This window comes from Anolis carolinensis, unplaced genomic scaffold, assembly GCF_035594765.1.
Source record: "Anolis carolinensis isolate JA03-04 unplaced genomic scaffold, rAnoCar3.1.pri scaffold_7, whole genome shotgun sequence".
NCBI lineage: Eukaryota > Metazoa > Chordata > Lepidosauria > Squamata > Dactyloidae > Anolis > Anolis carolinensis.
In genome coordinates this window covers 13774561-13799728 of record NW_026943818.1, presented here as the reverse complement: position 1 = coordinate 13799728, position 25168 = coordinate 13774561, and the positions used below count along the sequence as shown (strand labels likewise).

Here is a 25168-nt window from a genome sequence, read left to right as displayed (position 1 = left end):
TAGAATCCTAGAGTTGGAAGGGACCTCTAAAGACCATCCAGTCTAACCCTTTCTGCCGTTAAGCAGGAAGACACCATCCGATCCCTCTCAACAGAGGGCCATCTAGCCATAAATATGATTGAGATAGATAGATGCGATTGAGAAAAATATAGGACAGATATAGAATCTCAGAGTTGGAAGGGACCTCTAAAGGCCATCCAGTCCAACCCTTTCCGCCATTAAGCAGGAAAACACCATCAAATCCCTCTCAACAGAGGGCCATCTAGCCATAAATATGATTGAGATAGATATATATAGATGTGATCAAGAAAGATATCTGATAGGTATAGAATCCTGGAGTTGGAAGGCACCTCTAAAGGCCATCCAGTCAAACCCTTTCTGCTATTAAGCGTGAAGACACCATCCGATCCCTCCCAACAGAGGGTCATCCAGCCATAAATATGTTTGACATAGATAAGTAGATAGATAGATAGATGCGATTGAGAAATAGATAGGATAGATTCCTCGGAATTGGAAGGGATTTCTAAAGGTTATTTATTCCAACCCCCTTCTGCCATAATTCAGGAAGACACCATCCGATCCCTCCCAACAGAGGGCCATCTAGCCATAAATATGATTGAGATAGATAGATAGATGTGATTGAGAAAGATATCTGATAGGTACAGAATCCTTGAGTTGGAATGGACCTCTAACGGCCATCGAGTCTAACCCCCTTCTGCCATAGTGCAGGAAGACACCATCCAATCTCTCCTGGCAGAGGGCCAGCTGGACAGAGACCACTGATTGATTTATCTACTTGCTTTTGTGAATTAAAATATCTGGATGCATGAAAAATAGTAACATCCATTCAGTATTTCCATGGCACTGTGGGTTGTATTCACATCATGAGTGCCTCCTGAAGTTTTATATTGTGAAAAACCTTGCAAATAAAGTGAAAATCAAGGCGACACTTATCCTTTTCCCTTCTTTTTCCCTCCCCAGGAAGCCACATTCTGCAGCTGATCCATGCCATCTTGAACCTGAGCCCCGAAATGGATCAGCAGAGCAGGTAATAATAATAACAGTAATCAATATACATGTTGTTTTTATATTGCTGCTGCAGTCCCCCCCACCAATGAAGTCGACTGAATTGTATTTGGTGTTTGATTGATATTATTACCACTGTATTAACTCCTGTTTTATTGTCTTACTGTGTTTTATTTTTTTGTATATTGTGCAATGTATTTATGCTGTTGTTTTTGTAAATTATGCTGGTCGGGCCTTGCCCTATGTGAGCCGTCCCGAGTCCCTGTGGGGAGATGGTGACGGGGTATAAATAAAGTATTATTACTATTACAGTAGAGTCTCACTTATCCAAGCCTTGCTTATCCAACGTTCTGGATTATCCAACGCATTTTTGTAGTCAATGTTTTCAATACATCATGATATTTTGGTGCTAAATTCATAAATGCAGTAATTATTACATAGCATTACTGCATATTGAATTACTTTTTCTGTCAAATTTGTTTTATAACATGATGTTTTGGTGCTTAATTTGAAAAATCATAACCTAATTTGATGTTTAATAGGCATCTCCTTAATCTCTCCTTATTATTCAACATATTCGCTTATCCAACGTTCTGCCGGCCTGTTTATGTTGGATAAGCGAGACTCTACTGTATTATTATTTTATTGTATGACACAGCAAACAAGATATTTATTTATTTATTTACATCATTTATATTCCGCCCTTCTTTCTCACCCCGAAGGGGACTCAGGGCGGATCACATTACACATATAGGCAAACATTCAATGCCTTTTAACATAGAACAAAGACAAGACAAACACAGGCTCTGAGCGGGCCTCGAACTCATGACCTCCTGGTCAGAGTGATTCATTGCAGCTGGTTGCAGCTGGCTTGCTCTCCAGCCTGCTCCACAGCCCTGGCTAGATTTAATTTCACAAAATCACAAGTTGAACACTTCCCAAGTGTCTAGGACTGTGTGATGTATTTTCAGATGATGCGTGCAGATCCCAGTCGGGTGGCCTTTTGCAGTTGGCAGATGGTGATTTTGTCAATGTCTATTGTTTCCAAATGCCGGCTGAGATCTTTTGGCACGGCACCCAGTGTGCCCATCACCACCGGGACCACCTGCACTGGTTTCTGCCAGAGTCTTTGCAGTTCAATCTTGAGGTCCTGAGTTTTTCCTGCTGTTGTTGTTGTTGTTGTTGTTATTTGGAGTTGACCCCTGTTGTCTCCTTGCCTCCCAGCAGTGCCCCCAGCCTCCAGGCCCTGTGCATCTTCAGCCTGGCCAACACCGAAGCCGGGCAGGCGGTCATCAACATCATGGGCATCGGAGTGGACGCCATTGACTCTGTCATGGCTGCCCAGGGAGGCAGGTGAGTGGCCACTTCTTTTGCCTTTCAACCAATGGCTGCTTTCCTGGCTTAATGGGCATTTCAATTTCCCCAAAATGCCAGCGGTCCAGAAGCATTGGCATTTCCGCTGCTTTGTCCATTGGCTTGGCGTTACGCCTTGATGCCTTCAAATGCCTTGTGCCAGATGGTATTCCACCCTAACCCTAAGAGACCAATCTCTTTCCCAATGTCAGTGTGAGATTACTATTATTATTTTTTTGGGGGTGACTTACCTCTTTGCATTTGTCAGAGTGAGATGATTATTGTTATTATTGTTGTTGTTGTTATTATTATTATTATTTAAGGGTGACTTCTCTCTTTCCAAATGTCAGTGTGAGATGATGATGATAATAATAATGATAACAATTATTTATTTATTTATTTATTTGTTTACTACATTGATATCCCGCTCTTCTCACTCCGAAGGGGACTCAGAGCGGCTTACAAGTCAAATGAACATACAATATATTATTAGCATAGCACAATATAAGCATGAAATTACTATATTGTACTATATCATTATATGGTAATATTATTAGTAATATTACATTTAATATATAATATATAATTAATATTATTATATTATATTATTATTATTAGTATAATATTGTTTTCCATTATAATATTATCAATATTCTAAGTACAGTAGAGTCTCACTTATCCAACATAAACGGGCCTTCAGAATGTTGGATAAGCGAATATGTTGCATAATAAGGAGGCATTAAGAAAAAACCTATTAAACATCAAATTAGGTTATGATTTTACAAATGAAGCACCAAAACATCATGTTATACAACAAATTTGACAGAAAAAGTAGTTCAATATGCAGTAATGCTATGTAGGAATTACTGTATTTATGAATATAGCACCAAATTTTCATTATGTATTGAAAACATTGACCACAAAACCATTGACTACTAAAAGGCAGACTGCGTTGGATAATCCAGAACGTTGGATAAGCGAGTGTTGGATAAGTGAGACTCTACTGTATATACAATATATTATATATTTCTAAATTATTGCATATTATATATATGTGTAAAATGTAAATTATTACTATTTTAGGGTGACTTATCTATTTGCAAATGTCAGTGTGATGATGATGATCACGATGTTGATGTTGATGATGATGATAATTATTTTAGTATGACTTATCCCTTTGCTAATGTCAGTGTGAGATTGTTACTTTTTGAGGGGTGACTTATCTCTGCACTTGACAGAGTGAGATTATTATTATTATTATTATTATTATTATTACTAGTAATAGTAGTATTATTTTAGGGTGACTTACCTCTTTGCATCTGTCAGAGTGAGATGATGATAATGATAGTAATAATAATAATAGTAATAGTAATAATAATAATAATAATCTCATACTGACATTTGCAAGGAGATAAGTCACCTTAAAATAATAATAATAATCACCATCATGGTGATTATTATTATTATTTTAAGGTGACTTATCTCCTTGCAAATGTCAGTATGAGATTATTACTATTATTATTATTATTGTTATTACTACTACTACTTTAGGGTGACATCTCTTTACAAATGTCAGTACGAGATGATGATGGTGATAATGATGATGATGATATTGTGGGACTGATTTGTGTTTGTTGTTGTTCCTCGGTCAGTGGGCAGGGTCAGGGCCAGGGCCAGCTGCTGATCCAGACGGTGAAGCTTGCCGCCTCTGTGACCAACAACGTCATCCGGCTCAAGGCCCCCTCCAGCGTGGTCTCGCCCCTGGAGCAGGCCCTCACGCAGCACGGTAAGCAGGCAATCAGAATAGAAAAGAATAGAATAGCTTTATTTGTCATTGTGCTGTTGCACAACGAAATTACATGCCTTCCTCTGCACACACCACAGAAAACACACACATACCCCCACCACCACCACACAGCCCCCAGTGCCACATATATTTCTATATATCTAATATATAGAAATAATAACATTGTACTGTAATAATACAAATTTATTTATTTATTTATTTATTTATTTACTACGTTTGTATCCCGCTCTTCTCACCCCGAAGGGGACTCAGAGCGGCTTACAAATCAAATGTACATACAGTATATTATTATTAGCATAGCACAATATAAGCATTAAATTACTATATTGTACTATATCATTATATAGTAATATTATTAGTAATATTACATTTAATATATAATATATAATTAATATTATTATATAGTATTAGTAGTAGTATAATATTGTATTCCATTATAATAATATTATCAATATTAATATATATAATATTAGTAGTGTTGTAATATAATATATTATATATTACAACTTATGATATAGTACATTATATTATATAATACTAATAGTATAATGTACTGGTAGTGTATTATATAAATTTTAGTATACTAATATAGTACAATATAATAATATATAATATGATTGTATATTATATATAATATGTAATACAGTAGAGTCTCACTTATCCAACATAAAAGGGCCGGCAGAACGTTGGATAAGCAAATATGTTGGATAATAAGGAGAGATTAAGGAGAAGCCTATTAAATGCCAAATTACATTATGATTTTACGAATTAAGCACCCAAACATCATGTTATACAACAAATTTGACATAATAAGTAGTTCAATATGCAGTAATGTTATGTATTTACAAATTTAGCACCAAAATATCACAATGTATTGGAAACATTGACTACAAAAATGCGTTGGATAATCCAGAACGTTGGATAAGCGAGTGTTGGATAAGTGAGACTCTACTGTATAATAAACTATTATAATTGTGTATTATATATTGTACGTAATATTACTAATAATATTGCAGTACAATCGTATAATACAATATAGTAATATATAATACTAATATGCTATGCTGATAATATAATATATTGTATATACATATAATATTGATAATATTATATAATACAATGTAATACTAATCATAATATAATATATAATAACATTGTAATATAGTAATTCTAATATATTATGTATAATTACTACTGATAATATATAATGATACTGTTTTGTATATTTTAAGACGTAATGTTTTTGATATATTGTATATACATATACTATTTATAATATTATATAATACAATGTAAATATAATATAATATATAATAATGTTGTAATACGGTAATACTAATATATTAAAGAAAATTACTACTGATAATATATAATGATATACTCTTTTGTATATTTTAAGATGTAATGTTTTTTATTGTGAGCCGCTTTGAGTCTCCGTAGAGATGTAGTACATTATATTATATAATAATAATAGTATATAGAGAGAAAAAGTGGGATATAAATAAATGAATAAATAAATAAAATCATTGCGAAAACGCTGAGTTCAGCATAGCCACAGCTCTAGGATCAAAGCGATCCTTGATCCTTCAGTCCGTTTGTCCTTGTCTTTGTCACCCTGTACTGTCTGCCAGGTGGCAATAATTTAAAAAACTTGGCCCATGCCTGCCTTAGAGCTTTTTCAAGGGATTCTTCTCCTCGGCAGGTGCCCACCGCAGCAACCTGATCGCCGTCTTGGCCAAATACATCTACCACAAGCACGACCCGGCCTTGCCGCGCCTAGCCATCCAGCTCCTCAAGCGCCTCTCCACCGTAAGTCCAGGAAAGGAAGGCTTCGGCCTTTCCTTATTATTATTATTATTATTATTATTATTATTATTATTATTTTATTGTTATATTACTGTATTATTTTATTTTTATATTATTATTTTATATATTATTATTATTATTATTATTATTATTATTATTATTATTATTATTATTATATCTATGTATAACTTACCCACCTGAGAATACAATTCTTACAATATATTTTAGTCTCTTTTCTTATTACTTTAGCTCTTTGAGTAACTTAGATCAAGACCTTGAACTGCCAAACACATTCTTAACAGTGATAAGAGGAGAAGAAATCATATGATGATGATGATGATGATTATTATTATTATTATTACATGAGCTCCCTGAGTGACAGTGCCTCTTAGAATGAAGTTAACAGTAACAAGGAAGTCTTGTTGTTGATGTTGTTGTTGTCATTATATGAGCTCCCTGAGAAAGCCTCCTTCCTCCAAGCCATTGACTTCCTTTCGTTTTAGATCAAGATCTTGAACATACTCTAAAAGTGATAAGAGGCCAGGAAGTTGTATTATTATTATTATTATTATTATTATTATTATTATTATTATTATTATATGACAGTACCTCTTAGAATGGAGTTAACAGTAACAAAAAGCTAGGAAGTGTTGCTGTTGTGTTGTAACAGTAACAAGAAGCTAGGAAGTGTTGCTGTTGTGTTGTTGTTGTTGTAACAGTAACAAGAAGCGAGGAAGTGTTGCTGTTGTGTTGTTGTTGTTGTTATTATTACATAAGCTTCCTGAGTGCAATTGCCTTAGAGCAAGACTTTGAAGTGCTGAATCCACTCTTTAACGGTGACAAGAGGCTAGGAAATCTTCTTCTTCTTCTTCTTCTTCTTCTTATTATTATTATTATTATTATTATTTCCCTGAGTAACTTAGATCAAGACAGATGAACACACTTTTAACAGTAACAAGAAGTTAGTGAGTCTTATTATTATTATTATTATTATTATTATTATTATTATTATTATTGGCTTCTTTACTCCTTAAAGCAAGACTTTGAAGTGCTGAATCCACTCTTTAACGGTGACAAGAGGCTAGGAAGTCTTATTATTACTATTATTATTATTACTACTACTAAATTTACTCCCTGAGTAACTTAGATGAAGAACAGATGAACACACTTTTAACAGTAACAAGAGGCTAGGGAGTCATATCACTATTTTTATTATTATTACTATTTTATCATTATTAGTATTATTACCGACTTCTTTGCTCCTTAGAGCAAGACTTCGAACTGCTGAATCCACTCTTAACAGTGACAAGAGGCTAGGAACTCCTATTATTATTATTATTATTATTATTATTATTATTATTATTATTAGCTCCCCTTCTGCCTTTCATTTATAACCAGGAACAAAAACCATGTTACGTAGTGTTATTAACGTTATTAATATAATAATAATAATAATAATAACAACAACAACTTTATTCTTATACCCTGCCCCATCTCCCCGAAGGGACTTGGGGCGGCTTACATGGGGCCATGCCTGGACACAGCAGTATAAAAATATTGTTAGTATTATTGATACTACCGATGTTATTATTAATAATAATAATAGTATTACTGTTCCTAGCGCTATTGATATTGACGTTATTAATGTTATTTTGTGTTGTCGAAGGCTTTCATGGCCGGGATCACAGGGTTGTTGTATGTTTTCCGGGCTGTATGACCATGTTCCAGAAGCATTCTCTCCTGATGTTTCGCCCACATCTATGGCAGGCATCCTCAGAGGTTGTGAGGGATGGATTATTATGTTTTTTTATAAATAATCGTATGACTATTGTTATATGATGTTTTTCCCCAGGTGGCCCCGATGTCGGTGTACGCGTGCCTGGGCAACGACGCGGCCGCCATCCGGGACGCCTTCCTGACGCGTTTGCAGAGCCGGGCGGAGGACATGCGCATCAAGGTCATGATCCTGGAGTTCCTGACCGTGGCGGTGGAGACGCAGCCGGGCCTCATTGAGCTCTTCCTCAACCTGGAAGTCACCGACGGCAGCCAGGGATCCAAGGTAGGTCACCCTCTCTACATTTATTTCATAGAATCCGAGAGCTGGAGGGGACCCTCAGAGGCCATCCAGTCCAACCCCCTTCTGCCATAAAGGAAAAGCACCATCAAAGCCCTCTGGACAGGTGGCCATGCAGCCTCTGGTTAATAATAATGATAATAATGATAATAATAGAATCCTAGTATTGGAAGGGACCCCAAGGAGCATCCAGTGCAATAATAATAACAACAACAACAGAATCCTAGAGTTGGAAGGGACCCCAAGGACCTTCCAGTGCAATAATAATAATAATAATAATAATAATAATAGAGTTGGAAGGGACCCCAAGGAGCATCCAGTGCAATAATAATAATAATAGAATCCTAAAGTTGGAAGGGACCCCAAGGAGCATCCAGTGCAATAATAATAATAATAATAATAGAGTTGGAAGGGTCCCCAAGGAGCATCCAGTGCAATAATAATAATAATAATAATAATAATAATAATAATAATAATAATAATAGAATCCTAGAGTTGGAAGGGACTCCAAGGAGCATCCAGTGCAATACTACTACTACTACTACTACTACTAATAATAATAATAATAATAATAGAATCCTAGTGTTGGAAGGGACCCCAAGAAACATCCAATGCAATAATAATAATAACAACAACAACAACAACAGAATCCTAGAGTTGAAAGGGACCCCAAGGACCTTCCAGTGCAATAATAATAATAATAATAATAATAATAATAATAATAATAGAATCCTAGAGTTGGAAGGGACCCCAAGGACCATCCAGTGCAATAATAATAATAATAATAATAATAATAATAATAATAATAATAATAGAATCCTAGAGTTGGAAGGGACCCCAAGGAGCATCCAGTGCAATAATACTAATAATAATAATGTAATAATAACAATAATAATAATAGAATTATATAGTTGGAAGAGACCTCCAAGGGCCATCCAGTCTAACCCCCTTCTGCCATAAGCACAATCAAAGCCCTCCTGACAGATGGCTGTCCAGCTTCTGTTTCAGAGCCTCCAAAGAAGGACCCTCTGAGGCAGTGAGTTCCACTGTTGAACAGCTTTATTCCTAACTAGCTTGGCTACCTGGCAGTGGTCGGGTTATTTGAAAAAGGCAAATATTCTTTTGGGGTTTGGGAATATCCTTTTAGTTAATTAGAGAAAAAAAGCCAGAATTTGATTTTGATTTTGTCGCCTGAAAGGCAGAAGGCAACCAGGTGTTCTTCCTTGTAGGAATTCCGCCTGGGGAAGTGGAGCTGCCTGCACGTGGTCCTGGAGCTGATCGACTCCAAGCACCACCACGAGCACTGGTGCCCCCCGCTGCTCCAGCGCGCCACCGTGGCCTTCCTCCACGCCCTGTGGCAGGACCGCCGGGACAGCGCCATGCTGGTCCTCCGCACCAAGTGAGCCAAACCGGTTTCATGCTATTTCTGGGAATTTCTTGATTGTGTCTGAAGCAAATTCAGAATGCAGTTATAATGGATTAAGAAACCACAAACAAAGTTTGAAAATACATTGTTGGAGGCTTTCATGAATCATTGGGTTGCTGTGAGCTTTCCAAGCTGTGTTGCCATGTTCCAGAAGCATTCTCTCCTGACGTTTCGCCCACATCTATGGCAGGCATCCTCAGAGGTTGGGAGGTCTGTTGGAAACGACAAACAAAGTTTAAAAATGTGTTGTCGAAGGCTTTCATGGCCAGAATCACTAGGCTGCTGTGAGTTTTCCAGGCTGTCTGGCCATGTCCCAGAAGCATTCTCTCCTGACGTTTCGCCCACATCTATGGCAGGCATCCTCAGAGGTTGTGAGGTCTGTTGGAAACGACAAACAATGTTTTAAAATGTGTTGTCGAAGGCTTTCATGGCCAGAATCACTGGCTTGCTGTGAGCTTTCCAAGCTGTGTTGCCATGTTCCAGAAGCATTCTCTCCTGACGTTTCGCCCACATCTATGGCAGGCATCCTCAGAGGTTGGGAGGTCTGTTGGAAACGACAAACAATGTTTAAAAATGTGTTGTCGAAGGCTTTCGTGGCCAGAATCACTGGCTTGCTGTGAGTTTTCCAGGCTGTCTGGCCATGTCCCAGAAGCATTCTCTCCTGGTGTTTTGCCCACATCTAGGGCAGGTGTCCTCAGAGGTTGGGAGGTCTGTTGGAGAACAGTCAAGTGGGGTTTATATATATATATATATATCTGTGGAATGATGTCCAGGGCTGTCTGTTGGAGGCAAGTGTGAATGTTGCAATTAATCACCTTGTTTAGCATTGAAAAGCCTTGCAGCTTCAAAACCTGGCTGCTTCCTGCTTGAGGGATTCATTTATTAGGAGGTGTTAGCTGGCCTTGATTGTTTTTTGCCTGTAATTCCCCTGTTTTCAGAGTGTTTTTCTTTATTTACTGTCCTGATTTGAGAGTTTTTTTTTTTAATACTGGGAGCCAGATTGTGTTTAGGCTTTTCTGGACTCGCTTGTGGTATGAGCTTTGTGTATTCCAATTAGACTGGAACGTACTTAGTCCTAATCTTTTTTTATACTGGTTTTAAACCACTTCATTGGATGTGTTGCAATAGCAGATTCCCAGATTAGTTTAGTGTTTACACCTTATTTTATTATTTTTTGGTTATTTAATGTTTATAGTAGAGTCTCATTTATCCAAAATTTGCTTATCCAACGCAGTCTGCCTTTTAGTAGTCAATGTTTTTGTACTTAGTGTTTTCAATACATTGTGATGTTTTGGTGCTAAATTCGTAAATACAGTAATTACTACATAGCATTTCCGTGCATTGAACTACTTTTTCTGTGAAATTAGTTGTATAACGTGATGTTTTGGTGCTTAATTTGTAAAATCATAACCTAATTTGATGTTTAATAGGCTTGCCAGCCCGTTTATGTTGGATAAGTGAGACTCTGCTGTATTTTACTTAAGTGATATTTTGTTTACTGTTCTAAGATAGCAGAAATCCTATGTCAAATCATGCTATGCATTTTTGACATTAATATTGAAATCCGAAATATATATATAGAAAGTACAGTATTTTACTTAAGTGATATTTGTGTTTACTGTTCTAAGGTAGCACAAATCCTATGTCAAATCATGCTACGCATTTTTGACATTAATACTGAAATCTGAAATATTTACAGAAAGTATATATTTCACTCAGAAAACATGGGACTCCCAGGCATGGAACAATCAGGGCCAGCTAACACCTCCCAACCCACCAAGGCTAATGAATGGCAACAGTCACACTTGCCTCCAACAGACTTCCGGGGTTATCAATGTAATTTCCTAATTGGTTCTATCATAAAAACATAGGAAAAGTTCCCACAACAGAAAAATGGATGCTGAAGCTAATTGACATTAAAAACATGGATTTATTAACACAAAAAGTATCACAGAACATTTCACCAAGACAGTGGACCAGCTGGAACAAACTGAGACTACATTTGTTAAGAAGCAATACTGAGCTTTTATGATTTACGTTTACAGGAATTCCTAGACTTCAGGTTATATATGGTTGCTTGCCGAGAAATATTGAATGTCTAAAAGTATGATTTATAATGCAATGCAGAGGAGCTGGAAGTGGACGATGGTTATGTAGGGTGGGGTTTTTTTCTCTTTTCTTTTTTTTAATTACTTCTACTGTATTTTTCTTTTCTTTTTTTAATCATGATTATTTTTATTTTTTATGTATATGTTAAAATCATAAATAAAATAAAAATAAAAACATGGGAAAAGTTCGTGAAACTGTATGGCGAGCTTTTATTCTCTTTAATCTAGGTCTCTAGTTATGGGTGGTGGTTTTTTTCTCTTTTCTTTTTTTTATTACTTCTGTATTTTTCTTTTCTTTCTTTCTAATCATGGTTATTTTTATTTGTTATGTATATGTTAAAATCATAAATAAAAAAATAAAAATAAAATAAAAACATGGGAAAAGTTTATGAAAGTTTTATTCTCTTTAATCTAGGTCTCTATATATGTTTGGAACTTGCATTGATGTTTGTGTTTTGCGTTTACAGGCCCAAATTTTGGGAAAACCTGACCAACCCGCTCTTTGGGACCCTGCCTTCGCCTTCGGAGATGTCCGAGGTACAAGTTCAGAGAGAAAGGGAGCTTTATATGGGGAGCATTTTGATACCCCAAGGTCTTCATTGGATAATAGTATCTTCATTCCGAGGAGGCCTTTGTTCTGTGCCTGGCCCTCAGCTTGTCCTTCTCTCTTTTGCAGCTCAGCGTCCTGGACATGTGCGCCTTGATCATGAAAATCATTTGCCTGGAGATCTACTGCGTAGTCAAGTCAGTGTCCCTCTCTTTCCTTCCTCTTTGGCCTCTTCCCTTCTTTTTCTTCCCTCCCTCCCTCCACTTCTTTCTTTGCTTTCTTTCTTTCTTTCTCTCCCTTCACACCTTGCCGCCTTTTTCCCCCTTCCTTCCTTCCTTCCTTCCTTCCTTCCTTCCTTCCTTCCTTCCTTCCTTCCTTCCCCCTTTCTCCCTTTCTTCTTTCCCCCTCTCCCTCCCTCCTTATTGTTTAGCTACATTAATAGCTTTTTATAGAAGTTAATAATAATAATTGTAGACGATGTGTATGCCGTTGCAAGTCTTTGGCTCTCCTGAGACAGGAAAAATAATAGTAGTATCTTATTTGCTGTGTACTAATTTTGTTGTGCATCAAATAATAATAATAATAATAATAATACATCACAAAAAACATTACAAAAAACAAATCTCGGCTATCAAACATCTAAGAATTCTCACAAAATTTCGCATCTGATATACATGGATGACCTGAAGCTGTATGGGAAAACGGAAACGGAAATCCAGTCTCTGACTAACACTGTCCGAATCTTTAGCACTGATATCAGCATGGAGTTTGGTTTGGACAAATGTTCGACAGTGGCATTGAAGAAGGGAAAAATCATGGAAAGTGAGGGCATAAATATGCCCAATGGCCAAACAATAAAGTGTCACCAGCCAGAGGCCTATAAATATCTGGGCATATTACAGCTGGACAACATCAAGCTTGAACATGTGAAGACTGTGGTCAGTAAAGAATACACACAAAGGGTCAGAAAAATTCTCAAAAGCAAGCTCAATGGAGGCAACACCATCAAGGCCATAAACACCTGGGCCATACCTGTCATAAGATATACTGCTGACATTATAAACTGGACACAGGCGGAACTGGACAATTTGGACAGAAAAACAAGAAAACTCATGACCATTCATCATTCACTGCACCCTCGCAGTGATGTTGACCGGCTGTATCTGCCTAGAAGATCAGGGGGCAGAGGACTCTTACAAGTAAAGCAAGAAGTCAAAGAAGAAGAACATGCCCTGGCAGAAGATGTCAAGCAAAGTGAAGAACCTGCTTTGATTGAAGTCAAAAATCAGAAACTCCTCAAAGCACAGCAGACAAAAAACCAGTACAAGAAAGCCGCACTACAAACTAGAGCTGACAGCTGGCACAACAAAACATTCATGGAAAGTTCCTTGACAAAATTGAAGGAAAAGCTGATAAGGAGAAGACCTGGCTCTGGCTCACGAATGGGACCCTGAAGAAGGAGACAGAAGGCCTGATCCTTGCAGCCCAGGAGCAAGACATCAGGACAAAGGCAATCAAGGCCAAGATCGAAAAATCAGCAAAATGCAGACTCTGCAAGGAAATCGACGAAACCATGGATCATATCCTCAGCTGCTGTAAGAAAATCGCACAGACAGACTACAAACAGAGGCACAACTATGTGGCCCAAATGATTCATTGGAACTTATGCCTCAAGTCCCACCTCCCAGCAGCAAAGAATGGTGGGATCACAAACCTGCAAAAGTCTTGGAAAATGAGCACGCAAAGATATTGTTGGACTGACAAAGTTCTGGAAGACAACACACCAGACATCACAGTTGTGGAGAAGAAAAAGGTTTGGATCACTGATGTCGCCATCCCAGGTGAAAAACAACAGGAAAAACTCAGCCGCTCTCAGGACCTCAAGATTGAACTTCAAAGACTCTGGCAGAAACCAGTGCAGGTGGTCCCGGTGGTGATGGGCACACTGGGTGCCGTGCCAAAAGATCTCAGCCGGCATTTGGAAACAATAGACATTGACATAATCGCAATCTGCCAACTGCAAAAGGCCACCCGACTGGGATCTGCACGCATAATAATACATCACACAGTCCTAGACACTTGGGAAGTGTTTGACTTGTGATTTTGTTAAATGAAATCCAGAATGTCTATCTTGTTAGCTGTGTCATATAATAATAATAATAATAATAATAATAATAATAATAATAATAATAATAATAATACATCACACAGTCCTAGACACTTGGGAAGTGTTCAACTTGGGATTTTGTGATATGAAATCCAGCATATCTATCTTGTTAGCTGTGTCATATAATAATAATAATAATAATAATAATAATAATAATGTTAGAAAAGCAATTGCCCCAGACTCCTAGCTTCCTCGTTGAACATTATATATACATACATACATATATACATATGCACCACCTTTTCTGCCTCCTTTTCGCACTGTGTTCCTCTGCCTCTTTCTAGTCTTGAAGTTGTTTGGTGGAGGCTGGTGGTGCATCGAGGGCTCCAAAGGGCTGAGGGTGTTTTCTTGTTTCCCGGCGTTTTTAGGGGTTCCCTGGACCGGTCCCTGAAGGAGGCTCTGGGGCGTTTCTGCGCGGAGGGCCGCTTTGCCTACTGGTCGGGGTACGTGAAGGCCCTGGCGTCCCACGTGGCCGAGACCGAAGGCCTGGGCTTTGCCTCCGTGGCCGAGTACCAGATGCTCATCTCCGCCTGGCGCATGATGCTCATCGTCTCCGCCAGCCACGTAAGCATTCAGCCATCCCTTTGCCTCTGTGTGTAGTTCAATACGCAGTAATGCTATGTTGTAATTACCGTATTTACGAATTTAGCACCAAAATATCACGATATATTGAAAACAGGGACTACAAAAATGGCTTGGATTATCCAGAGGCTTGGATAAGCGAGTCTTGGATAAGTGAGACTCTACTGTATATGTGTGTATGTCTATATATATCACATTAAATTGTACCCAGGATCCAGAACATTTATTGCTCAGACCAAAAATGTTACTCTACAAGCCATATATCTTATCTATATAAATCTCATGCACTAAATGATACCCTGGATCCAAAACTACATTCAGACTAAAAATATTATTCTCAAGTTCATATCTATCTATCTATCTAATACACTAAATTGCACCCAGTATCCAAAATGTTTTCCATTCAAACTAAGAATGTTACTCTAAAAGCCGTATCTATATCAATAGTTATCTGCCTCCCCCCCTCTCTCTCTTTAAATTTAAATTAAATTAAATACATTAAATAATCCTCTGTTCTATACAGGCTGACCTGATGCACTTGTCTGACTCAGAGGTCCAGCAACTGTTTCTCGATGTCTTAACCGGAACCAAGGCCTTGGTGAGTGTTTGTTTGTGTGTTTGTTTGTTTATTAGCGACATTTATATCCCGCCCTTCTCACCCCGAAGTGGACTCAGGGCAGCTTACAAGTCATATGTACATACAATATGTGATATTATTAGCATAGCACAATATAAGTATTATATATTACAATATTATACTATACCACTATACTGCAATATTATTAATAATATTACATGTAATATAAATATACAATTATAATATGTGGTTATTATTATATTGTATTACATTATAATATCAATACTATATGTATATACAATATATTATATTATTAGCATATCACAATATAAGCATTATATATTACTATATTGTACTATAACACTATATTGAAATATTATTAGTAATATTACATGTAATATAAATATACAATTATAAGTATTCTATTATTATATTATATTACATTATAATAGCAATACTATATGTATATACAATATATTATATTATTAGCATAGCACAATATAAGCATTATATATTACTATATTGTACTATAACACTATATTGCAATACTATTAGTAATATTACATGTAATATAAATATACAATTATAATAGTGTATTATTATTATTATATTGTATTACATTATAATATTATCAATATTATATGTATATACAATATATTATTAGCATAGTACAATATAAGCATTATATATTACTATATTGTACTATAACACTATATTGCAATATTATTAGCAATTATTAGTTATAATTATTAGTTAATTAGCAAAATTATTACAGTAGTGTATTATTATATTGTATTACATTATAATATTATTAGTATTATATGTATATGCAATATATTATATTTTTAGTCTAGCATAATAAGAGTATTATATATTACTAGCTGTGCCCAGCCACGCGTTGCTGTGGCGAGGTATGGTGGTATGAGAAATAAAGTATCTTATATTATCTGCTTAGAACTGGATTATATGAGGCCCCTTCTATACAGCTGTATAAAATGTACACTGAAGTGGATTAGATGGTAGTGTGGAGTCAAGATAATCCAGTTCAAAGCAGATAATATAAGATTATCAATGGGTTATATAGCTGTGTGGAAGGGCCTTGAGTCTGCACTGCCATATAATCCAGTTAAAATCAGATAATTTGTATTTTATAGGCAGTATGGAAGAGGCCTGAGGCCTAACTCTGCCTGTCCCCTGGACTGAATAGGTTGCTAGGAGACCAAGTGGGCAGAGCTTAGCCCTCTAACTGGCAGCAATTGGATAAAAACAATTATTCCTTTCCCTCTAATTAGGACTTTATTTTTCTTTTCTTTTTGTTGTATCAACCTAGAGGCGTGGATGATGGGTTGTGTTGTCAATTTCGAGGTTGGGGGGCCTGTAGTTGTGTTGTTTTGTGGGTCGCCATGATGCCATCACTCTTTTATATATATAGATTATATTGTTTAGGTTTATACGCATATTTATACACAGAGAGAGATATATATAGATATGCCTTTAAGGTAGATGGAAAGATGGATGGGAAGGTTTGTCCTAGTGATATGTGGGGCACATGAAAAGCCACGGTTGACTAGGACACGGAACAATGGCTTCAAACTACAGGAAAGGAGATTCCACCTGAACATCAGGAAGAACTTCCTCACAGTGAGAAGGGCTGTTCACCAGTGGAACTCTCTCCCCCAGACTGTGGTGGAGGCTCCTTCCTTGGAGGCTTTTAAGCAGAGGCTGGATGGCCATCTGTCGGGGGTGCTTTGAATGCGATTTCCTGCTTCTTAGCAGGGGGTTGGACTAGATGGCCCATGTGGTCTCTTCCAACTCTACGATTCTATGATTCTATGGTATCTTTTCCGCAGCTCCTGGTCCCGACGTCGGTGTGCTGCCTGCAGCTGGGCTCCATGCTCTGCACCCTCCTCTTGATCCTCCTGCGACAGTGGAAGAGGTAGAACCCTTTCTGAACCTTAACCACGTTCTGTGACCCATAATAATAATAATAAAATAAAACTTTATTTATACCCCGCCACCATCTCCCCAACGGGGACTCGGGGCGGCTTACATGGGGCCATGCCCAAGACAATACAATAAACCATAACATAATACAATTAAATAATACATTACATAAAATAAACAGTACAACATAAGATCAAAACAGCAATATAACACGAGCGGGCCGCATGAATACTACATTTAAAAACTAGATTAAAAATTAAAACTCTGGGTGAGAAAGGGATCAGAATAAAACCTCGAGGGACGGGACATCAGATAGTGAACCAGTCTAGAGGATAAATATCGGGGGGGAGTAGCATAGAACATTTACTCTCCGAAAGCACACCGGAAGAGCCATGTTTTTAAATCTTTCCTGAAGGCTAAAAGGGTGGGGGCCATCTGACCCATCTGCAGTGGGACAGAGTACATCAGGCACTCGCTTTCAGAGACCCAGTCCTGGGTTTTATGATCGCGATATTGGTTACACAGGCCAAGGGGAAACGATCCAGAGAGACCAAGCACCCCAAGGGCCTCTCGTGTTTAGGGCGGATCTTTCACCGTCCTCGCCTCCTGCCTCCCCTCCAGCGCCTTGGGCCCCGTGGACAAGATCGTGGCTTCCTTGACGCAGATCCTGGACGGCGTCCTCCAGGCCGACCCCGCCATGATGGAGAAGACCAAGGCCAAAGTCTTCTCGGCCCTGGTCACCCTCCTCCAGGTCCAGGAGATGAGAGGTAAGAAGGGGAAACTCACTGCCTTTCCAGAGATTTCCAAACCACGATACATATGGGAAGGAGCCGCCATGGGAAGCTTCGCTCTTCGCTGTGGCTCCCAAGATGATAGATAGATGTCCTATCTATCATTTTGTCTATCTATCCATCCCTCTATCATCCTATTTATTTATTTATTTTATTTGCTACATTTATATCCCGCCCTTCTCACTCCAAAGGGGACTCAGAGCGCTTACAAATTAAATTTACATACAATATTATATAATTAGCATAGTACAATACTGGTAATAAAAATACTATATTGTACTGTATCAATATTAGTAATATTACATGTAAAATATAATACAGAATTAATATTATTACATTGTATTATTAGTATTACAGTAGAGTCTCACTTATCCAACATTCGCTTATCCAACGTTCTGGATTATCCAACGCATTTTTGTAGTCAATGTTTTCAATACATCGTGATATTTTGGTGCTAAATTTGTAAATACAGTAATTACTACATAACATTACTGCGCGTTGAACTACTTTTTCTGTCAGGTTTGTTGTATAACATGATGTTTTGGTGTTTAATTTGTAAAATCATAACCTAATTTGGTGTTTAATAGGCCTCTGCTTAATCTCTCCTTATTATCCAACATATTCGCTTAACCAACGTTCTGCCGGCCCGTTTATGTTGGATAAGTGAGACTCTACTGTATATCGTATTACAATATAATATTATGAATATTATATGTACAGTAGAGTCTCACTTATCCAAGCTAAACGGGCCGGCAGAAGCTTGGATAAGCGAATAACTTGGATAATAAGGAGAGATTAAGGAAAAGCCTATCAAACATCAAATTAGGTTATGATTTTACACATTAAGCACCAAAACTTATATACAACAAATTTGACAGAAAAAGTAGTTCAATACTACTTTTATGTTGTAATTACTGTATTTACAAATTTAGCACCAAAATATCACGATATATTGACAACATTGACTACAAAAATGGCTTGGATTATCCAGAAACTTGGATAAGCGAGGCTTGGATAAGTGAGACTCTACTGTATTCTGTTTGGAGTGGGAGAACTACAACTCCCAGAATTGTGGCTGAATCCTCCCCAAACCCTGCCATTGTGGGCCTGTGTACCAGGTGTGCTGCAGTACTCTCTGGATGGGGGTGAACTACTGCAACTTCCAGATTCCCGGGGCAATTGCCCCGAAATATCTATCAGTCTGCACAGCAGGCAATATTCAGCCTGTGTGCCAAGTCTGGTCTAGATTCGTCATTGGCTGGGTTCAGTGGTCTTTGGATGGAGGTGAACTACAACTCCCAAAGTCAAGGGCCCTTCCCACAAATTCCTGCAGTATGTCCAGTAACAACAACAATTCTTTATTGATGTATGTTTTACATGTTTTGATATGGTCAAAAGTGACTAATCAATAAAGAATTGTTGTTGTTGTTGTTGCAGTATGTCCAGTAGGTCACGAGGCTTCTCTGTGTGAAGTGTGGTCCTAGTGCATTGTCGGTGGGGGTCAGTGTTTCTCTGGCTGCAGGTGAACTATAACTCTCTTTTTCCCAAACTTGTCCAATATGTTGTATTGGTTATTTATTTATTTATTGAACTTGTATACCGCTACTCCCAGTTTGGCTCGGAGCGGTTTACAGAAATAGATTAAAACAATACACTCAGCTTTAAAATAACAATAAAAGCAGCAATAAAAACAGACATAGCCCCGAATTTTTCACCCATTGAAAGCTTGTCAGAAGAGCAAGGTTTTGCAGGCTTTCCGAAAGGCAAGTAGGTCTCGGGTGGTTCGAGTTTCAACTGGCAAGGCATTCCATAATTGAGGGGCTACTGTGTGCCAAGTGTGATGCTCATTCATTGCAGCTGAACTATAAATCCCAATACCTACTACTCCTCAACTTCCAGTCCAGTTCCCCTCCAAACCCACCAGTAGTCAAATCTGGGCATATCAGGTCTACATGGCAAGTTTGGCCCAGACCCATCATTGTTTGGGTTCATAGGGTTCTGGGTGTAGGTGAACTACAACTCCTCTATATTCCCCAGTAGGAGTGACAGGGCTCTGACTTGATGCAGGGTGAAGGACAACTTCCACCATGTGGAGTCAATCCCTAAACTCCTCCAGTAAGTTTAGTTGCAGCTCAGTTCTTCTCTGGGTTGTTGTATGTCTTTCGGGCTGTGTGGCCATGTTCCAGAAGCATTCTCTCCTGACGTTTCGCCCACATCTATGGCAGGCATCCTCTGGATGCCTGCCATAGATGTGGGCGAAACGTCAGGAGAGAATGCTTCTGGAACATGGCCACACAGCCCGAAAGACATACAACAACCCTGTGATCCCGGCCATGAAAGCCTTCGACAACACATCAGTTCTTCTCTGTTTGTTATGCAGAGAGATTGGAAAGGAAATGCAAATTCCACAGCAATGGAGAACCCTAGGATGCCTGCCTGTGGTGGAAGAAAAAGCCAAATCTAGGATGAAATGGTCCCCAAAGGAAAGCATTCCTTGGGGCGGTTTTCCACTCCTGCTTCTCTCTCGTAACAATGTGTTGTTGTTGTTTTTCCCTTGTGGCAGTGAGCGAGATCCCTCAGTATCCGCAGCTGGTGCTGAGCGTGTGTGAGACGCTGCAGGAGGAGTTCCTGGCCCTCTTTGACCACACGCGCCACGGCCTCAGCGCCTCCAGAGAGCCCGCCCTCGAAGACAAGGACAGCATGGAAACCGATGACGCCTCCCGCCACAAGCAGAAGGACCAGCGCGACGGGGCAAGTGGCCGCCATGCCCTCGCAAATAAAGCAGAGCCTCCAAATAGAACCAAACAACAATAATAACCTCTATTATTATTATTTATTGATTGATTTATTAGCAACATTTGTCTGCCGCCCTTCTCACCCCGAAGGGGACTCAGGGCGGCTTCAAGTTATATATACATACAATATATTATATTATTAGCATAGCACAATATAAGCATTATATATTACTATATTGTATTATTATTATTATTATTATTGGCGACATTTATATCCTGTCCTTCTCACCCCGAAGGGGACTCAGGGCGGCTTCAAGTTATATATACATAAAATATATTATATTATTAGCATAGCACAATATAAGCATTATATATTACTATATTGTATTATTATTATTATTAGCGACATTTATATCCCCCCTTCTCACCCCAAAGGGGACTCAGGGCGGCTCACAAGTCATATGTACATACAATATATTATATTATTAGTATAGCACAATATAAGCATTATATATTACTATATTGTATTACTATTATTATTATTATTAGCGACATTTATATCCTGCCCTTCTCACCCCGAGGGGATTCAGGGCGGCTTACAAGTTATATTTACATACAATATATTATAATATTCTTATAGCACAATATAAGCATTATAGATTAATATATTGTACTATTATTATTATTAGCGACATTTATATCCCCCCCCCCTTCTTACCCCAAAGGGGACTCAGGGCGGCTTCAAGTTATATATACATACAATATATTATATTATTAGCATAGCACAATATAAGCATTATATATTACTATATTGTATTATTATTATTATTATTATTATTATTATTATTAGCGACATTTATATCCTGCCCTTCTCACCCCAAAGGGGACTCAGGGCGGCTTCAAGTTATATATACATACAATATATTATATTATTAGCATATATTATTATATTTTATTATTATTATTATTATTATTAGCAACATTTATATCCCCCCCCCTTCTTACCCCAAAGGGGACTCAGGGCGGCTCACAAGTCATATGTACATACAATATATTATATTATTAGCATAGCACAATATAAGCATTATATATTACTATATTGTATTACTATTATTATTATTATTATTATTATTATTAGCGACATTTATATCCTGCCCTTCTCACCCCGAGGGGGATTCAGGGCGGCTTACAAGTTATATTTACATACAATATATTATAATATTCTTATAGCACAATATAAGCATTATAGATTAATATATTGTACTATTATTATTATTAGCAACATTTATATCCCGTCCTTCTCACCCCAAGGGGGATTCAGGGCGGCTTACAAGTTATATTTACATACAATATATTATATTATTAGTATAGCACAATATAAGCATATATTATTATATTGTACTATTATTATTATTATTATTATCATTAGCGACATTTATATCCCGCCCTTCTCACCCCAAGGGGGTCTCAGGGCGGATTACAAGTCATATGTACATACAATATATTATATTATTAGTATAGCACAATATAAGCATTATAGATTAATATATTGTACTATTATTATTATTAGCGACATTTATATCCCGCCCTTCTCACCCCAAGGGGGTCTCAGGGCGGATTACAAGTCATATGTACATACAATATATTATATTATTAGTATAGCACAATATAAGCATTATACATTATTATATTGTACTATTATTATTATTATTATTAGCGACATTTATATCCCGCCCTTCTCACCCCGAGGGGGTCTCAGGGCAGCTTACAAGTCATATGTACATACAATATATTATATTATTCGTATAGCACAATATAAGCATTATGTATTATTATATTGTACTATACGACTCTATTGCAATATTATTAGTAATATTACCTGTAATATAAATATACAATTATAATAGTGTATTATTATTATTACATCATAATATTATCAATATTATATGTATATACAATATATTATAATATTAATTTATTATTATTATGATTATTAATAATAATAATAATAATAATAATAATCTTTTTTTTAACCTGCCCGATCCCTTCGTTCATCCGGGGAGGCCCTTCTTTCGCCACTGCCTTTATCCCAGGCCCGTCTTGTGGGAACGAGGGAGAGGGCCTTTTCTGCTGTGGCCCCCCGACTGTGGAATTCACTGCCCACTGAGATCAGGCAAGCCCCCACCTTGTTAGCCTTTAAGAAAGATCTAAAAGCATGGCTTTTCCGATGTGCCTTTGGGGAGTAAATGTTATATACCTCTTTGGTTATTCCCCTTGGATTCTATCCTTTAGACTGCTCCACCATTTTATATCCCTGTTCCCTTTATTCGTATGCCTCTCTCTCCCGAGTTTTTAATTAAGTGTTCATGTGGCCCGCCCTGGTTTTTACTGTTTTCTCTGATTTGTGCTGTAATGTATATGATTATTTTGATATGTTGTTTTATTTTGTTATATTGTATGGTGTCTGGGCATGGCCCCATGTAAGCCGCCCTGAGTCCCCGTTGGGGAGATGGTGGCGGGGTATAAATAAAGTTTTATTATTATGTGTTGTCGAAGGCTTTCATGGCCAGGATCACAGGGTTGTTGTGTGTCTTTCGGGCTGTGTGGCCATGTTCCAGAAGCATTCTCTCCTGACGTTTCGCCCACATCTATGGCAGGCATCCTCAGAGGTTGTGAGGGAGCTCACAACCTCTGAGGATGCCTGCCATAGATGTGGGCGAAACGTCAGGAGAGAATGCTTCTGGAACATGGCCACACAGCCCGAAAGACACACAACAACCCTTTTATTATTATTATTATTATTATTATTATTATTATTATTATTATCTTCCCTTCAGGGAGATGGAGGTGGGATAGAAAAATAAAGTTGTTATTATTATTATTAATGACAAAGACATAGTATGACACCACAAACGAGATCTATATGCTGGATTTCGTATCACAAAATCACAAGTCAAACATCATTATTATTATTATTATTAATATTATGTATACCCTGCCTTTTGCAGTTTTGGGGATCTTGAGGCCAGTTCTACTGGGATTTTTCTCTTCTCTGCGTCCTGACAGGTGTTCTTTCCCCCCCCGGCGCAGGTGTGTGTGCTGGGCCTGCACCTGGCCAAAGAGCTGTGTGCGGCGGACGAGGAGGGCGAGGCGTGGCTGCAGGCCTCCCGGCGGGTCCCGCTCCTGCCCACCCTCTTCACCACCTTGGAGCTCAGCCTCCGCCTCAAGCAGAACCTCCACTTCACCGAAGCCGCCTTGCACCTCCTGCTCACCTTGGCCCGGACCCAGCAGGTGAGACCCCACGCAGGACCCCGGCAAAGCCAGCCTAATAATTTATTATTTGCCCCATGTATACCCTGCCTTTCTCACCCCGAAGGGGACTCAGTAAGGGCTAGAGTTGGGAGACACCACAGACACCATCCGATCCCTCCCGACAGAGGGCCATCCATCCACCCGTATGATCGTGACAAATAGATCGATACATAGACATGACTATTTATTTATTTATTTATTGTCATATATATATACAGTAGAGTCTCACTTATCCAACATAAACGGGCCGGCAGAAGGTTGGATAAGCGAATATGTTGGATAATGAGGAATTAAGGATAACTCTATTAAACATCAAATTAAGTTATGATTTTACAAATTAAGCACCAAAACATCATGTTAGACAACAAATTTGTCAGAAAAAGTAGTTCAGTACCCAGTAATGCTATATAGTAATTACTGTATTTATGAATTTAGCACCAAAATATCACGATATATTGAAAGCATTGACTACAAAAATGCGTTGGATAATCCAGAACGTTGGATAAGCGAGTGTTGGATAAGTGAGACTCTACTGTGTGTGTGTGTGTGTGTGTGTGTGTGTGTGTATATATATATATATATTATTAAGGATGTAATAAAGGGAAAAGGGGTGGGACATGGGGGAATATATATATACACACATACACTTGTATATATTCTTATACAAGTAAAGTGGGAGAACACTAGTATGACAGAAAAGTAGGAAATCTATAAAAAAATATAGAGAAAAAAGAAAGAGGAAAAAAGCACAAAAAAAACAATGGTGACTTCCATCTAGTCTTTGGCGATTTTATCTATATTTCTGAGTATATAGTCTGTTTTGAGGGTAAAAAAAATTCTTAAATTCTTACCGTATATACTCGAAGATACGCCGAGTTTTTCAGCCCTTTTTTTGAGCTGGCAAGGGTGCCTG

General features: G+C 37.9%; 2 protein-coding genes across 4 annotated transcripts in view; one reads left to right on the top strand and one right to left on the bottom strand.

Moving 5' to 3' along the window:
• Positions 1-25168, bottom strand: part of zer1 (zyg-11 related cell cycle regulator) — a 244875-nt gene that overhangs the window by 178434 nt on the left and 41273 nt on the right. Inside the window, exon 1 of one of the 2 annotated variants that reach the window (XM_062959903.1) lies at positions 13862-13883. The exons of the other annotated variant lie outside the window; for it this stretch is intronic. The gene's annotated coding sequence lies outside the window, so the exon portion shown is untranslated. Of the gene's footprint in view, positions 1-13861; positions 13884-25168 lie in introns of those variants that run through there. 2 annotated transcript variants of the gene reach the window in all.
• The window catches only part of nup188 (nucleoporin 188), a 71457-nt gene that overhangs the window by 30174 nt on the left and 16115 nt on the right, over positions 1-25168 (top strand). The window contains exons 22-35 of one of the 2 annotated variants that reach the window (XM_062959897.1): positions 982-1048; positions 2254-2379; positions 4032-4165; positions 5889-5995; positions 7845-8051; positions 9296-9465; positions 12068-12137; positions 12277-12344; positions 14683-14878; positions 15420-15494; positions 17324-17409; positions 18039-18184; positions 20772-20959; positions 24034-24234. In XM_062959897.1, coding sequence (XP_062815967.1) covers positions 982-1048; positions 2254-2379; positions 4032-4165; positions 5889-5995; positions 7845-8051; positions 9296-9465; positions 12068-12137; positions 12277-12344; positions 14683-14878; positions 15420-15494; positions 17324-17409; positions 18039-18184; positions 20772-20959; positions 24034-24234 — 1841 coding nt within the window. Of the gene's footprint in view, positions 1-981; positions 1049-2250; positions 2380-4031; positions 4166-5888; positions 5996-7844; positions 8052-9295; positions 9466-12067; positions 12138-12276; positions 12345-14682; positions 14879-15419; positions 15495-17323; positions 17410-18038; positions 18185-20771; positions 20960-24033; positions 24235-25168 lie in introns of both variants that reach the window. The other variant, XM_062959896.1, reaches the window with a different exon arrangement.